Source organism: Esox lucius, chromosome 9 (assembly GCF_011004845.1).
Source record: "Esox lucius isolate fEsoLuc1 chromosome 9, fEsoLuc1.pri, whole genome shotgun sequence".
In the NCBI taxonomy this organism is placed as follows: domain Eukaryota; kingdom Metazoa; phylum Chordata; class Actinopteri; order Esociformes; family Esocidae; genus Esox; species Esox lucius.
Window position 1 is genome coordinate 25,405,078 of NC_047577.1, and position 17,525 is coordinate 25,422,602.

The following is a 17,525-nucleotide window of genomic DNA, read 5'->3' on the forward strand; positions in this document are numbered from 1 at the left end:
ATTATTACACTCTTTCCCTCACTGAAGGATCCTTTTTCTCCAAAGGGCTATGTAAGTTTTACAACCTTATTAAGAAAAGACAGCACCAGATTTACGGTAAAGGGCATTGGCGTTGTAGTTTTCATTATAAAATAACTACAGTTGTTTATAAAAGTGAAAATATTTCAAAATTCAACAATCATGATAGTGCCCCGATTTGAAATTACTTGGGTTATAAGGATATTAAAAATAATCTATTAAATAAGTAATTGTTCTTTTGTTTCACAATGCTGCATCTTCACATTATGTAAGATCGTTTTGTGATTATTTGTGTTTATTCATTTAAATGTAACAGGAGCATTTCTATGATGGGGAAAAAGGCACTGGATATTTAGCGTAGCGCCTCAAAACCATTTCCAAGACTACAGGAAAACGGCCAGTCAAGGAAGTCTCAGTGCATCAAGCACAAGGACCAAAGCGCCGAAGATCAGCAACCACACTGCCTCAGCAGCTTGATGGAGATGCCTGCAGGGAGGCAATTTCATTTCTTGTTCACTCTCCTGATGAAGCAAGTGTATTTCAGAAGATAAAGATGACGTTTCAACTATTTGCTTGTGTGTGTGTATAATCAACAGGTGAATCAAGACTTCCTCCTGCTGTTTGGTGCTGAAACAGCCTCCAAGATGCTTTTTGCTATTAGACATAAATGCCTTGTTTTTCTTCCTGATAGACTGGGACTGTGACATCGCTTCTATGCTGCTTCTTCTCTATCTCTTGCCACCCACAGCTGGACGGAAGAGTACCAAAATAAGTCCAAGTGATGCAGTAGACAAAATGGTGCACTTTCACATAAGGTACATTATATGCCTCATTTGTTAAAATTCTACGAGACAGTTTTTTAGTTATATGTATTAGCAAGCTTTTCCTGGCCATATGTTGCTTTTAAAGTGCGTTCCTTACAAATGAATGGTATTGCAGGCCAGTACGTCCCCATTATTTGAGGACCGTTTTCCAGTGAAGCAAATTATCTCAAATCACAGGGGCAGTTTACAAAGTATTACATTAACATGGACCAGCAAGTACCAGATTCACATAATTTTATGAAATTTTTTTGTCATGCTGCAGCATCAATGAATATCTGCTGCAAAGAGAGAGTAAACAACCATACATCCTTTCCATTGGCTGAACCCAGAAGGCGATTGATACCTTCTACATCGCCGTTGACAAACAGCTCATCCTCTGTCAAGCCACCAGCTTGTTGGGTGCTTTTGGTGAACTGTTTGAATCCCACTACGTGTTCAACTTGTCTTATGATGAGTCCCTGGTCCATTTCTACACTTTTCTGCAGACAACGGTCTACAACATTGATGTTACCACAACAGATGAGTCTCCAAGAGTTTGTGAGTTGCGGGCAAAACATTTGAATGACACATGAATATGTTTATATGTTTCATATGTCAAGCAGTGCATGCTACCAGCCAGTGCCTAATAACCCATTTGCGAATCTGCCACAGTTTCTATCAAAGCACTAGGTTCAATTTAGTTTGTGCACAATATCATTGTAGGTGTCAGTTTTCAACATTTTCAGGTTTTAAAAAGCATTTGATTAGTGTGCATGATAAGGATTGTCAAAATGGTGATGCAGAAACCTCAGAGTCATTTCAGGCAGATTTTAACAGTTTACAAAATGGTACAGAAGTTGCAGGAACAAGTGTTGTGCAGAGCCCTGACAATGGATCAGGTCAAAGTATCAAAGAAAATGCAAAAGATATGTGCTACAATTACTGCCAAACTCCATGGTAGTGGTATGGCAAATAGTGTAGTTTCATCAATTGTTAGTGATTTGGAAGAATTTGCTGGGGGTCTGCACTCCCAAGTTAAGCATGAAATACTGTCTGCTGTGCCAAAAGATAACCCTGTAAAGTCTACATTGGAAAAGGGTTTTGAGAATTTTTATAACCCATTTGTGAGTTTTAATACTGAAACTAAAAGAATGAAGTATTTCAACAAGAAATGGGGGATTGACGAGCCACTGGAAAGAAATGTAGGAGTTCAATTTGATACAAGACGAAATAAAAATACAGGTACTTATGATCAGGTCCCAGTGAAAGACACTTTTGTTTACATTCCATTTTGGAAACTATTAAATTTATCTGTCACAATTCTTATATTTGTGAACTACTTGCAAAACCATGTGTATCAAAAGACAGATAAGAAGACTTTTGTGATGGAAGTTATTTGAAGTCACATCCATTGTTCTCAAAAACACAGACTTCTTTATTAATTCAGCTTTACTATGATGACTTTGAGACTGCTAACACACTGGGTTCAAAACGTGGTGTTCACAAAGTTGGTGCTCTCTATTTTGTCCTCCAAAATCTGCCTCCAAAGTTAAACTCTGTATTGATGAACATCCATTTGGTGGCATTGTTTCACTCAGAAGATGTGAAAAAATATGGCTTTGATCCTATTTTACAGCCTCTGATTGATGACATCAAAATATTGGAGAGTCATGGCATTGATTTGCCTTTCTCATCTGAAAAGGTCTATGGCACTATATGTCAGCTAACTGGGGACAACTTGGGGATGCATGGAATAATGGGTTTAGCAGAGTCTTTCAGTGGACGTCACTTCTGTCGTTTGTGTTTGATTGAAAAAGATAATGCTTAGAATGTTTACAAAGAGGATGACCCAAAGATTATCTTGCGTGGAAAATAGCTTTTTGAAATGCACTGCAGTGTGTGTTTTTTTGTCAAAACCTGATCTTTTGTCACGAATCTATGCTTTTGACTATGGCTACTTGGAGCGCAAAAATCATCCGACAAGGGTCAACTTGGACAGTATAGGCAATAATATAGGACTCAACTCTATTCAGACTCTTTGTCTGGTAAGAAACATTCCTTAGATTTTTGGTGACATTGTGCCAGAAGGAAACCAGAATTGGACTTTGCTGTTGCTTTTACTGCAGATAATTAACATCATATTCTCTCCATCTGTTACACTATTCATGACTGTGCATTTAAAGCATTTAATAATGGAACATCATGACTAATTCAAACACTTGTATCCAGGTAGAAACCTGATTCCTAAACATCATTTTGTTACATTACCCGTCTTGTATTAAAAAAATTGGACCGTTAATACATATGTGGAGTATGAAATTTGAGGCAAAACACAGGGTTTTCAAAAGCACACTTAAAAACTTCAAGAACATCACTGTATCACTTGCCAAAAAACATCAAATGTCCATAGCATCCAATTGGGAAACATCTTCTTTGAACCATGTTGAGTACAGACCTTTGAAAATGGTGAAATGTTTGCCCAAGCCCTGCCCGCTGTAGCAAAAGACATATTTTCTACTAACTGGGTAAAGATCATCGGGGTAGAGTACAGAGCCGGGTTAGTCATTTGCAGTGGCACAGAACAAGAAATGCCTGTGTTTTGCAGAATAAAAAACATACTTTTAGTCAACAGTGTAATCTACTTCATAGTGAACAAGCTTATGGTTGACCATTTCAGTGAGCACTTTCATGCCTACAACGTGTTTGAAAGTGATGAAGAAAATGTGATGAAAGCAGACGGTCTTCAAATGTATAAGCCTTTTGACTTACAAAGTGCTTATGGTGGAGATGATAGCCTTTATATTGTACCATTATGTTCTCTGTAAATGTGCATAGAGTTCAGTTGTATGGTGCTTGGATATTTTTTTCATTAAAAAAGATGAATTCATCGTTATGTTTATTTATTTATTTTCCTGTAGTGTTTTTCCTGTAGTGTTCAGAACATTGAATGAAACACAATTGTCATAAAATAACACTGAATGATTTAAATAAACACTTTTAAGAGTAAGGGAGTAACACAATTTAGAGTTAAAAATACTATTTAAAGTGTCATAAATTAACACTGTGAATGTTAGAAATTAACACCCTCAGTGAAAAGGAATAACACCAGTTTAATGTAAAAATTACTCTTAAATGTGTTAAGAAACAACACTGAGTGTTTTTAACACTATTATGGATATTAACACTGTCCAAAGTGTTAATTTAACTCCGAACTGGTGAGGATTATATAAACTCAGGGAAAGTGTTAAATTTGACACTTGCTGTGTATGGTCATTATTTACGTAATTATTGCAACCACTATACGAAACGGCTGATTTCTAACAGTCACTTTTGACCATTCGATTATGACCATTTGATGTGTCACCTTGATTTAGGTGTGGTTAAGAAAATGCCACAGGTTATAAGGGAGAATACCTGTGTGTCATTTGTACTGATTTGCAGAAAGTGCAATGGCTTCTTTGAAGACAGTATGACGTACAAAGGGAATGGGAGCGTGGAGTTCTGAAGGGATATTATAACGACCACTCCATTCCGAGACAGTGCCCACCATGCCAGTTTGGGCACTGTTTTTCTGTTATATAACAATAATTGTTGTTATCCATTAAACAACTAAATTGGGATGGCTAAACATGGGGAACTAAGTTGACTTACTGTTAGAGGGTTAATGAATGCTAAATATGCATATGTATATGCATTTAGATTGATATAGTCAATACACATTAAGCCTATTATTTGGGATTGTCTGGCAAGAATAAAAACGTGTTAAGAATTACAAATTGGGATGGAATTTGCATAACAAAAACATGATAGTCTTTTAATAATTGTAAAGAGGGGAGGAATACTCAACAGTGCAAAATATTTTAGATATGGTTGCACCACTAAAAACAAAAGAAGAAACTTGCTCCCTGGTACACAGACAATACTAGAGCACTTAAGCAAGCCTCCAAAAAATTTGAGCAAAAGTGGCACTCCACCAAGTTGGAAGTATTCAGACTAGCCTGGATAGACAGTACACTACAATACTGAAAAGCACTCATCGCCTCGATCACCTTTTCTCCAACCTGATTGAGGTGAACAAAAACAATCCAAAATGTCTCTTTGATATAGTTGCAAAGTTAAACATGTTCAACAAGTGAAGTGGGTCTTCACATCAGCAGTAATTAATACATGACCTTCTTTGACGAAAAGATCACCATTAGAAAACTACTGACTCCTCCTTAAATAGGTATATGTCATTCACGAATGGCTAATTAGCTGTTAAAACGAGAAGGGTCTATCTGCGGCCCGCAGCAGGAAAGGTCTGCCCAGGAAAGCTCAGCTCATATACAACACCCGTCCCCTCTTCCAATCGGTTCCTCATAGCTTGCTTTCCATTGGCACCTCGTTTCTTTCTCGTTATGCTCTGACTGGTTTACTTCCTTAAAGACGATATATGTATCTAGCGTCTGAAATATTCAAAATACAATCAGGTCTTGTAGCTTAATGCTTTTTTTCCTGTAAAAACATGTCTAACGTTATTTCTGTTTGTAGTGAGTACTGAGTGCAAGCTACATCACATGCAATTATTCATTTAGCTAAACTTGCTAGAAATTGTTTGATAACATTAATATTAGTACATTAGCTAGCAATGGCAGCTATTCGTAGTTCAGCTTGATCATGGCCATAAGCAAAGACAATAAACCAATGTAATTAACAATATCGTTAATAACATTTTAATATTTTTTACACTATGAAAAACATGACTCCTAATATAGCTACAACATCCCCTTGATATACATGCTAGTCATCGGGGTTCCTATTGTATATAGTTACAGAGATAGCTAATGTAATTCACCAAGTGAACACTTAGATGACGTATTTTTTGAGTAATGGCACATAATTAGCTCTAGTGTTGGGACGATATGAGATTTTCATGCCACAATTATCCTGGCCAAAACTATCCTGCTTTATGATTTTATCCTGATTAATACCAAACCTAATAACAACTCTGGTTTATAGCTCATAACGGCTGATCAGATATTCTTCAATTACATAAATATTTTTCTTGTGCAATTAAAAAGCCATTACAAAAAAAATTATATCAAAGAAGGTTTGTAATAATTAACTAATACTACAATAACATGTAAATCTCAAAATGTACAGTGAAGGATTTTTTTTTTATCCCCTACTGATTTTGTACGTTTGCCCACTGACAAAGAAATGATCAGTCTATAATTTTAATGGTGGGTTAACAGTGAGAGTTAGAATAACCACAAAAAAATCTAGAAAAACACATGTCAAAAATGTTAAATTGATTTGCATTTTAATTAGTGAAACAAGTATTTGATCCCTTCTCAATCAGAAAGATTTCTGGCTCCCAGGTGTCTTTTATACAGGTAATGAGCTGAGATTAGGAGCACACTCTTAAGAGAATGCTCCAAATCTCAGTTTGTTACCTGTATAAAAGACACCTGTCCAACAGAAGCAATCAATCAGATTCCAAACTCTCAACCATGGCCAAGAACAAAGAGCTGTCCAAATATGTCAGGGACAAGATTGTAGATCTACACAAGGCTGGAATGGGCTACAAGACCATCACCAAGCAGCTTGGTGAGAAGGTGACAACAGTGCGATTTTTCGCAAATGGAAGAAACACAAAAGAATTGTCAATCTTTCTCGGTCTGGGGCTCCATGCAAGCTCTCACCTCGTGGAGTTGCAATGTTTAATGAGAATGGTAAGGAATCAGCCCAGAACTACACGGGAAGATCTTGTCAATGATCTCAAGGCACCTGGGACCATAGTCACCAAGAAAACAATTGGTAACACTACGCTGTGAAGGACCGAAATCCTGCTGCACCCGCAGTTCCCCCTGCTCAAGAAAGCACATGTACAGGCCCGTCTGAAGTTTGCCAATGGACATCTGAATGATTCAGAGGAGAACTGGGTGAAAGTGTTGCTGTCAGATGAGACCAAAATCGAGCTCTTTGGCATCAACTCAAATCGCCGTGTTTGGAGGAGGAGGAATGCTGCCTATGAACACAAGAACACCATCCCCACCATCAAACATGGAGGTGGAAACATTATGCTTTTGGGGTGTTCTTCTGCTAATTGGACAGGACAACTTCACTGCATCAAAGGGACGATGGACGGGGCCATGTACCATTTAATCTTGGGTGAGAACCTCCGTCCCTCAGCCAGGGCATTGAAAATGGGTCGTGGATGGGTATTCCAGCATGACAATGACCCAAAACACACGGCCAAGGCAACAAAGGAGTGGCTCAAGAAGAAGCACATTAAGGTCTTGGAGTGGCCTAGCCAATCTCCAGACCTTAATCCCATAGAAAATCTGTGGAGGGAGCTGAAGGTTTGAGTTGCCAAATGTCATCCTCGAAACCTTACTGACTTGGAGAAGATCTGCAAAGAGTAGTGGGACAAAATACCTCCTCAGATGTGTGCAAACCTGGTGGCCAACTACAAGAAACATCTGGCCTCTGTGATTGCCAACAAGGGTTTTGCCACCAAGTACTAAGTCATGTTTTGCAGAGGGTTTGAATACTTATTTCACTCATTAAAATGTAAATCAATTTATCACATTTTTGGCATGCGTTTTCCTGATTTTTTGTGTCTCTCACTGTTCAAATAAACCTACCATTAAAATTATAGAATAATAATTTCTTAGTCAGTGGGCGAACATACAAAATCAGCAGGGGATGTTTTCCCTCAATGTATATTGTTGCCAGCTTCATTGACAATACATGGCAGAGGAGGTTTAATGGCATTTAGAATTGCCATTTGTACTGCATTTGCCTTCATTGCACATCTGTAACATACATTATACTTAATATGAGTACATTTTCTGCCCTCTTCAATTCGCACTTGTTAGATTGCCTACTGCATTTAGTTTTACTGCCTTCGTACCTGTTCAATAACAATAAAGTCAAATCTAATCTTTAAAAAAAACAGAGATATGCACTCACCAAGTAAAATAAAAAAAGTAGTCAGGAACACTTTGGTGACTGGCAAGAGCACAGGGGTGAAAATATATTTCATTTCTTACCGGTACTGACCTGTGGGTGCATGCAATTCCATGTGCATTTTATTTGCCTAATTAGCTAAGGATTATTTGATGTTGATTCTTTAAAATAACTTTATAATTTATTTTAACAGCTCCCCGTTATGCAGTGCACATTATTTTGGCCCGCAAAAATTATATTCTATTTGTCATTTCTTGTCATTTTTAAAAGGAAAGCGTTAATAATTAGCCTACAATATGAACAATATTATAATTAGAAAGAGATATACAGTGGATATAAAAAGCCTACACATCCCTGTTAAAATGCCAGGTTTTGGTGATGTAAAAGAATGAGAAAGATACATCATGACATAACTTTTTCAACCTTTAATGTGACCTATAATGTGAACAATTCAATTGAAATACAAAATGAAATCTTCGAGGGGGAAAAATGAAAAATAAAAACCTTACAATAACCTGGTTGCATAAGTGTGCACACCCTTAAACTAATACATTGTTGAAGCACCTTTTGTTTGAAAAAGTCCACAGTCAAAATGCCATGCTCTTTACGCAGGACAATGCTCCATCACATGCATCGAAGTACTCCACTGCTTGGCTAGCAAGCGCCTCAAAGATGCCTTAATAATGACCTGCACCAACATAAAGTCTGACGATGGGTCTGAGGATTTTATCCCGATACCGAACAGCAGTCAGGGTACCGTTGGCTAGCACTTGGTAGTCTGTGCGACCCTCCAAGGATATGCCTCCCCATCACTGACCCACCATCAAACCGGTCATGCTGGATGATGTTGCAGGCAGCATAAAGTTCACCATGGCGTCTCCAGACTCTCTCTCACATCTGTGAAGAGAACAGGGTGCAAATGGCAGCCCTGCCAATTCTGTTGTTCTCTGGTGAATGCCAATCAAGTTGCACAGTGCTGGGCTGTGAGCAGAGGTCCCACTAGAGGACGTCGTGCCCTCATGGAGTCTGTTCCTGACAGTTGTCAGAAACAAGCAGACCAGTAGCCCGCAAGAGGTCATTTTGTAGGACTCTGGCAGTGCACCTCTTCTCACAAAAGAGCAGATACCAGTCCTGCTACTGACTTGATGCCCTTCTACGGGCCTATCCAGCACTCCTTGTGTTATGGCCAATCTCATTTGCACCAAAACAGATGCCATAGATTCACAATTGCTTATGCTTCCTAACTGGACGGATTGATATCTTTTAAGTTTAATTTACTTGGCGTTATAATGTGATGATTGTTCCCTTAATTTTTTTGAACAGTTTAGTTTAGTGGTGCGTCTCTATGTGGTTGGTTGTAATGTATCTTTGTTCTACTGTGCTGTAGTCATGTGTCTTGTGTCTGTTGTCTCTCTTTTTATTTATTATTGATATCTAATCCTCCTGTAGGGAATGGGTATGACCGTTTTAGCTACCGTTGTGTGGTGTTTAAATAATTTTTATGAATTAATACTCAGGTACATATATATATTAAAAGTTTAGATTGTCTTTACAATGTAACATGTTTTATTTGAACATTAGATAGAGCCAGTGAAACGTGTAGCCTTTCACTGAGCAACTTGAATATTACCATTTTAGGCAATGGCATCTCTTGTAACAATTGTTTTGACTTAAATTGACTTGCTTATTAAAAGACTGACATGTTGTTGGAATTTAAACTACAATGTTGATCTGCCTTTTTATTGATCTAGTTAACCAGCCACGTTTAGTGTTGCATGATGGTTCAGCAAGTTATTTCAATGAATCATTGCCAACTATAACATGTTTTTTCCAGTTAAAGAATTTTAGCCAACCTGATAAAACATTTTTACAAATTAGAGAAAAATCACAATTTATGTAAGTTTTCAATGTAGGATGCTTTTTCTATGTTTAGAATATGAGTGGGAATGGGGTGTGTACAGCTTTTATGCATGACAATGTGTCTTAGTTAAAACGTACCATTTAAATGTGTTATCTAGTTGATGTTAAATGTGTGTGGGATGGGGGGGGGTCATTTCACTGTGTGTGTGACGATCATTAATGCAAAGAGACGAAACTAGTTAAGCTTAGCTCAATGACACATACTAGTAAAAATAAAGTATAATCAACAAAAGTTAAGAGCATACTGTAACAAATCTTTTAAACTGTAAAAAAAAAAAAAAAAAAAAAAAAAACGCTTAAAGTATCCTAAGACGTGTAGCGCACTTCACGCGATCAAAAAGTGAGTGAGGTCGGGTGATGGACTATTTAGGAGTCGACAACAATTTAAACAAATGCCCGTGGTAATGACAGAGCAGTAACGACTCCAAATTCGAAATAGTCAACAACTCCAACGACACAAACCATTTGAACAAAAACATATACATAACAGTGGTCATATTTTTGGCTTAAATTATATGAAGTACCATTCTATTCTCCTAACCTAGACTAGAACATCAGGGGGCTGGAGACAGAAGGCCATTTCATTTGTATGTTAATTGTGGGGTTTTAATCCTGTCTCTCTATCTGGCTTATGTGTCGTTTATGTTGCACTTTATTTTGCTGCAAAACGAATTGCCCCTCGGGGATAATAAAGACTCCTTGACCTTGAGCCAGGTGTGAAGTCTGAGTGAGTGTGGCTGAGTGTACTGTATGGAGTTTTAAATTTAGATGGTTATTGTATTCAATCATATTTCCCTAACCTGGCTGCAGCATACAATTTAATAAAACAAAAACATAAAAATACATGGTTATTAAATCAGCATTATTTAAACTTCATTTATCTCAACCATACACCTTGTTAAATATGAGGTACCATTTAAGTCAAACATATGTCCACTGTTATGTCTATGTTTTTGTTCAAATGGTCAACATTGTTGTGCATGTCATCTGCATTCTCGTCTGTTTTGTCGTTACAATGTGCATTTGGCATTGCATTTCCTGTAAGTTTATGTCGTTGGAGTTGACTACTTTGGATTTGCGGTTGTTACCACGGGCACTTGTTTCTATCGTTGACAACTGCTAAATAGTCCAACACCCGACCTCACTCACTTTTTGATCACAGGAAGCGCACTACACGTCCTTGGATTAACTGAAAGCGTTTATTACAGTTTAAAATATTTCTTACAGGACGTCCTTAACTTTTGTTGATTATACTTAACTAGTTAATACTAGTAAAAATGTAGTTTATTTGCATTAATGATCGCTACACAGAGACACACACACAACCCTGGTGCCTGTGAAATGACCTGCCATCCCACACAAATTTTACATTAACTAGATATTTTTAAAGGTACATTTTAACTAAGACACATTGTCATGGTCATGGATAAAAGCTGTACACATCCCATACCCACTTCATAAGTATTCTAAACCTAGAAAAAGCATCCTGCACTGATAAATCACCATTTATATCAGTTCTCTAATTCTGTAGTGTAAAAAAAATTTAGTCAGGTTGGCTAATGATTGCCAATGATTCATTGAAATAACTTGCTGAACCATCATGCAACACTAAACGTGGCTGGTTAACTACACCAATAAAAAGGCAGATCAACATTGAAGTTTAAATTCCAACAACATGTCAGTCTTTTAATATGCAAGTTAATTTAAGTCAAGAGATGATATCGCCTAAAATGTTTATATTGTCATTAGAGTTGCTCAGTGAAAGGTTACACATCTAACGTTCAGATAGAACATGTTACATTAAGACAATTTAAAACTTATATGTACCCAAGATTTAATTCCGGGGGAGAAAAAGTAAACAGACATTAGACACATGACAACAACACAGTAGAAACAAAGATACATTACAACCAACCACATAAAGACGACATGCACAACGACATCAACATAGAAATAACAGTGGACATAGCTTTTAAACCGAACCGTGGCTAAACCGTAGCCTGAGATCTGAACAGGGAAACGCACCGAACCGTCATTTCCCTACTGTAAACACGGCCGTATTTCCTACCATCGCAGACAGTTCAGCCGATGCAGACCTATTTTCCTTCTGATTTGTTTACTGTATGTAGCTACTGATGCTTGCAGCCTGATTGTCCTCAAGTTGTTTCACTTTAACCTGGTTACCATTTCAGCACTAGAAATGTGTTTTAGCCTACTGCAACTTGCACAATGCAAAACAATATTTTTGATCTACAGTAAATGTGTTCGAAGATACATTTCATGAAGTTAAATTATGACGATTGGAATTGGACAATTGGACACATTCATATCCACGTTTCTAGTACAATTTGAAACAACTTACCACACTTAAAACGCCTGGTTCAAAAACTTTACGAGAATGTCAAGAGTTTCCTCACGTGTCCTTAGTCCTTTTTGGTTTCCGTACTGTAGTTGATCACATGAGCGGTAGTGATGGGCAACCGAAACTTCCTGAAAGCTTAAAGCTTTTAAACACAGTGCGCAGTATTGCTGGTCAGAAATACACATGAACTGTTAAATGTATTTTCCCCTATTATTGGATAAAATAAAGGTACAGTTGAATAGGCAACGCACTGCGGAAGTACCGCTCTTATTCATTACAAGTCCATGATACATCTACAAGCCTCAAATTGACGCTAGACGCCTTGTATAGAATTGTGGGCACTTTCTACCAGAAACGTACATTACCTGTCCTTGATTTGCTAAAACTAACTAGATGGTTGATTTCTGTGAGTTGTTCTGTAAAGGTATATTAGGTTCTCAGAGGTTTTTGTCTTTATTAAAAAAAACTTGAAAAAAATGAAAAATGGCCTGTCCACAGTCATAGTTTTGTTGTGCAAAAACTGTTATTTAGTTTAAAAAACACTATTAATAAAAAGTTTAAGTCGCTATCATTCACACCAATTCACACCAAAAACATGAAATTATACATATATCCCACAAATGAATACTATTTTACAACTGTCCCAATGTTTTCAGTCAGGCCTGTCATGTTTACATAAAATCTACATACAATTTGTGCAATACACCTTTAAGGTTATGACTCAGAGGAAGTGACATCATTCGACCGAGGTGAAGCTGACACTGATCAAGGGTCAGTTCTGTCATTGAATTTTATGAGTTTAACCTTGTTTTTGTATGGTTTAAAAAAAAAATCCAAAACATATCTAAAAAGGTTACTGAAATCCCTTCCTTGCATGATAACAGCTTTTATGCTAGCAGGCTGAACAATGGCAGTTAAAATGGCTGACCGTCAGGCCCTGTCACATCAGGTCTTGTCACATCCCTGTGTGACAGGGCCTTACAAATGAATGGCATTGTTTTGTTATTACCTTTATTGCATATAATATGTATTTAACATATGCCATAGTAAAACATTATTTGAATTAATAGACATCAGCTTTTTATGAATAAGCTTTTTATGCTCATAGACAATTATTTTGAATGTGGTCCCTCTTTTACCTAGGCATATGTAGCACTGCTTTTTAAGTTGCACTATGTATGTTAATGGTATTTAAACACATATATAGATAACTGTCATTTACATTAGCTTTGAGTAATGATGACTAATTATTTCAATTCATACAGATTGTAGTTAGATGGCTCCAGTTAGTGCAGCTTTCTTCAGAAAGAAAGGGAAAGATGGAGGAAGAAAAAGGATAGAAGGAAAAGTATTCACCAGTTGAATGAGCGAGACAAAAGAAAGAGGCAAACATTATGGAGATGGCATCAGAGAACATCTAGGCTTAAGAAAAAGGCAGCAGTTCCACAGCCAGGGCCTTCAAGGTTAGAAAGGACTACCATCACTGTATCACAGTAAATTGTACTTTATACATTATGAAGTAATATTTCCATATAACTACACAGTGACTGAATAAAGTAGTGTAACCTTTTAATGACTGTTTAATGGTTCTGTGAACTTTGTGCCCTTCTAGTTTATGTTTATTGTTGAAATGTGTTTTTATACTGAAATAAAATGAAATAAGTTTTCTGAATCAAAAATATGTTTGTACTATCAGTTATGAGTCATATTCTAATGAATTAGGGTCCTTATATGTCTTTGGCTGAACTTTGCCATATAGTCTAATATTAGATTATCATGAAAATCATAATAATAATTTAAAATAGGAATTCTAACCAGAACTTAAAGAAGACAAAACATGACTTTCTGCATCAACGAAATCCATAAAGTCAGTCCTATCACAGCACTGTCAGTCCTGTCACGCCACGGTCAGTCCTGTCACAGTAAATTCAGATATTATAATTGACTATTTGAGAATATTACTGAATAATTCATCCCTTTAACTGTGTAGATAAAGGTGGGGGTATATATCCACCACCATGTTTTTGTAAAACTCTCCTACGAACAGCTAGAGTTGTTACAACTATATGAGTGCCTGGATGGTATTCTGTGCTTACCATCCACTACAGTTGACCAAAAAGTTGTTTTTCTATTTCTAATAGGGATTACAAAACCATGTTAGTTACAATCAGGGACATGTGACCTACAAGGACATGCTATTAATAGCAAAGAAATTCATTAGGAAATCATTCTAATATATACAAATTTGTCTGTGACAGGGCCTGACATTTTAGGGGTGAAATGCATATAAACATTTATTTTATTCAATCATAAAAACTTGCCGATATGGCATGGTATGTTTCTCATAGTTTAACATGGCCTTCATATGACTCTACGTTCAGATTCAAGAATAAGATAGTTTTCCCCCTAAGATTTCTAGTAGTGGAAATGTACGTTTCTGGTAGAATGTCCCTTGTATCGAAAACCTGTTCCCCTGGGTCTATTGTGAAAATGGGACAAGCAAAACTGGACAATATTTTGGGAGTTGAGGTAGCTCAAATGTGCGGGAGAGATAGGATTAAACCACATATTTGTCATGGGCCAAATAATAATAGGCTAACCATGCAATTATGAAGAAAAAGTAAATAAACCAGATATTCAGTTTTGTCATATGTAATACAGTAATCCACAAATATAGCCTATTTGTGGATTACGGTTTATGTAGCTAGCGTTACAACTACAGTAAAAAAGCTAATTAGCGACTCTTACTTTCGGAAATCGTATGTGAACTTCATCCTTTTACTGCTTCCAGTTTCTTTTTCAATCTTTAATGTGTGTTTCTAAAGTCCAGAAAGCAGGGTATTTACTAATATTTTTCAGTCTGTGTACTGTAATGACTGCACAGACTGCCATTTGTTTTTTAATTTATGCATCATTTTTTCCTGCAGTTTGATCGGTCTGTCTAATTTCGCACATTTTCGGCTGCCTGTCATCTCGCACTCACTGGTCAGAGCGCATTCTGGGAAGTTCGTAAATTCACAATACTGTAAATGTGTTATTTACACACTACTCACCACATTTTTTCTTCAGAAACAGTATGTAACCATTTTAGAATGTAGATGTTTTATTGTTCAAGCGCTTTTAAAAACTACAAATTCTCATGTGTGATATTGTAGGCTACAACAGTGACATCAGCAAAGGAATATATGCCCTCAGCATAGGCCTCTTCTAGGTCTTTGTGTCCTTGACATCGAACAGTCCAAGAAGAAAAGCATCAGCCTCCAGTAGAGTTGTGTCGGTGTTCGCCCCGAGGAATCGAGATGTGAGCTCCAGGTCCTCAAGGCGCAGACGCACCTTGATCCCTCTCTGGTACCTCTCTCCATCCACGGTTGGACGTTTACATACACAATGAAACTTTCCGCCGAAGTCAATATATAAATCGTCTTTGATTATGTGAAAAATCTTCCCTATTACAATTTTGTCTTTTGCTGGCCCCATCTGTAAAAGTGGAGAATGTCGTAGCAACGACGCAAACGACTTCACGTCTCTTGTTGAGCGAAGTCTGACCGAAGTCGGATGTTGTTTCTGCTGAAGGTCTGTGTGTTGGTCATATGCTGCAGCAAAGCCGCGTTTTTTCTTAAGGGTAGCTGATTCTCCTCTCGGGGGCTCGCCACTATCGGTGCTGTGTAGTGACTGGCGAACATAAATTACTCGCTCTGGAAACAAACGAGTGCCATTCCTAAAGCCCGATACAACCTTGCACAAAGCCGCCATGTTGGTTTTTCTGCCGCAAAGGATTTTGGGTGGTGCGTTAAATTATGTAAGTGGTATCCAGAATCCCTGCTCGTCCTCATGTTTCAATGCGCGTGCGTTAGATGTCGCCCAATCACAATTCAGCAACAGTTTGTTGAGCTAGAACCAAGGGGCAAACTCCGAGGCTAAAAAATGAAGTGATAAGGGGTACAAACAAACAAGTAACACAGATAATAAAATAACTTGAATAATATATTTACAGTTTTATCAACATTCAGAGCACAAACAGCATATAAAGAGGTTATTGAAAATATATACAATAGTATAGAACAGATGTGTCTCATGAAACCTATCACAGTATCAACAGGTGGTACAGAAAAAAGACATAGTTGTGGTTTATCAGACCATATACCTTTGTATGCATATACTTTGCAGTGCCTATACTGTGGTATATGTTGTATATAGCCTACTATAAACCCTGCATACTGTAAATGTAATTAGGATGTATTTAAAAAAAAACATAACCACACAGGTACTCAGCACACATAACAATCAGTATTATATAAATAAATGAAAATCAGCTAGGTCGTTTTGCAAATCTAACCAAACGCATCTGCGTAGGATCCGTGGACACCACAGAGAGCCGCAAAGGCCCGCATAGCCAGGTCGCATAGACAACGCGCACCAGCTCAAAAATCTAACCTTTTTACTAGTACACTCAAGGTCTACCTAATTTCCTACAATACATTATCTGCGGCATATAGAATCGGTTTTGCCGGATCGCGTAAGCGGAGGCAGCCAAGAAAAGCGAATGTCTTTTACTGAGTGAGTGAGTTACCGATCGCCTGGGTCAGGATAGACAAACACATTTGCTGGCTACAACATACAGTAGTTACGTTATAGTAAGCCTTAACTGAAACTGTATACAGTTATATTGCGACTGTTTCTGGCATGGAAAAGTTCATCTTCAGTCTCGCTATCAATTGCTAAATTCTTATGATTATTCCTAGGAAGTTAGTAGATACTAGTAAGCCTATTACTGGCTAATAAGCTGTTAAAACCGTCAGTGGCAAAAGCCATGCAGTTCATAGACGCTAAGGTTGAGGAAAAATTAATGAGAAACATTAGTCAGTTTAACACAATCCTCAATGGAGTCTAGCAACTGATGAAATATTTAATGCCATGGTGTAGTGATTAAAGACAGTGCCTTTCATGTGGAAGAACTAAGTTTGAATCTATTGAGAGCAACAACATTAATTAATTATTTCTGGTAGATTCCACGATTCTCTCGTCTTTTCACTTGATGAGAAAGTTAGTTATCGTCACCTTTATTGATAGTTATTTTATCAATGTCATTCACGAATGAAAGAAAAAAATATGTTGTTTTGCCATGAAATAAAAAAAAAAATTATTATGCCATGAAATGAAATAGCTTTGGCAGACTCGCTAGCAATTGCTAAATTCTTATGACTATTCCAGTAAGTTAGTAGATACCGGCAAAGCTTATTACTGGCTAATACGCTGTTAAAACGACCAGTGGCAAACGCCATACATAGACGCTATTTGTGTTGGAGGTAATCTTAGTAAGAAAAATTTTCATTCACGAATGGCCAATTAACTGTTAAAAAGGCCAGTGGCAAAAGAGGATTTTTTCAGGATAGGCACAAGAGGCTATACTGACACCTACAGCTCTGTGGTGTAGTGGTTAATGACACAGCCTTTAAAGAAAACCTATA

General features: G+C 37.3%; 2 protein-coding genes across 2 annotated transcripts in view; both read right to left on the bottom strand.

The window, feature by feature from the left end:
• Nucleotides 1-12,519, bottom strand: part of bdh2 (3-hydroxybutyrate dehydrogenase, type 2) — a 43,057-nt gene extending 30,538 nt beyond the window's left edge. Inside the window, exon 1 of the mRNA XM_010899099.5 lies at nt 12,058-12,519. The gene's annotated coding sequence lies outside the window, so the exon portion shown is untranslated. The remainder of the gene's footprint in view (nt 1-12,057) is intronic.
• A 2,629-nt stretch (nt 12,520-15,148) lies between these two features.
• Nucleotides 15,149-15,857, bottom strand: mrps28 (mitochondrial ribosomal protein S28). The gene has a single exon (XM_010899101.4). It carries the CDS (start codon nt 15,808-15,810, stop codon nt 15,265-15,267), a length of 546 nt encoding a protein of 181 aa, XP_010897403.1. The 5' UTR covers nt 15,811-15,857; the 3' UTR covers nt 15,149-15,264.
• Nucleotides 15,858-17,525: the final 1,668 nt, after the last annotated feature.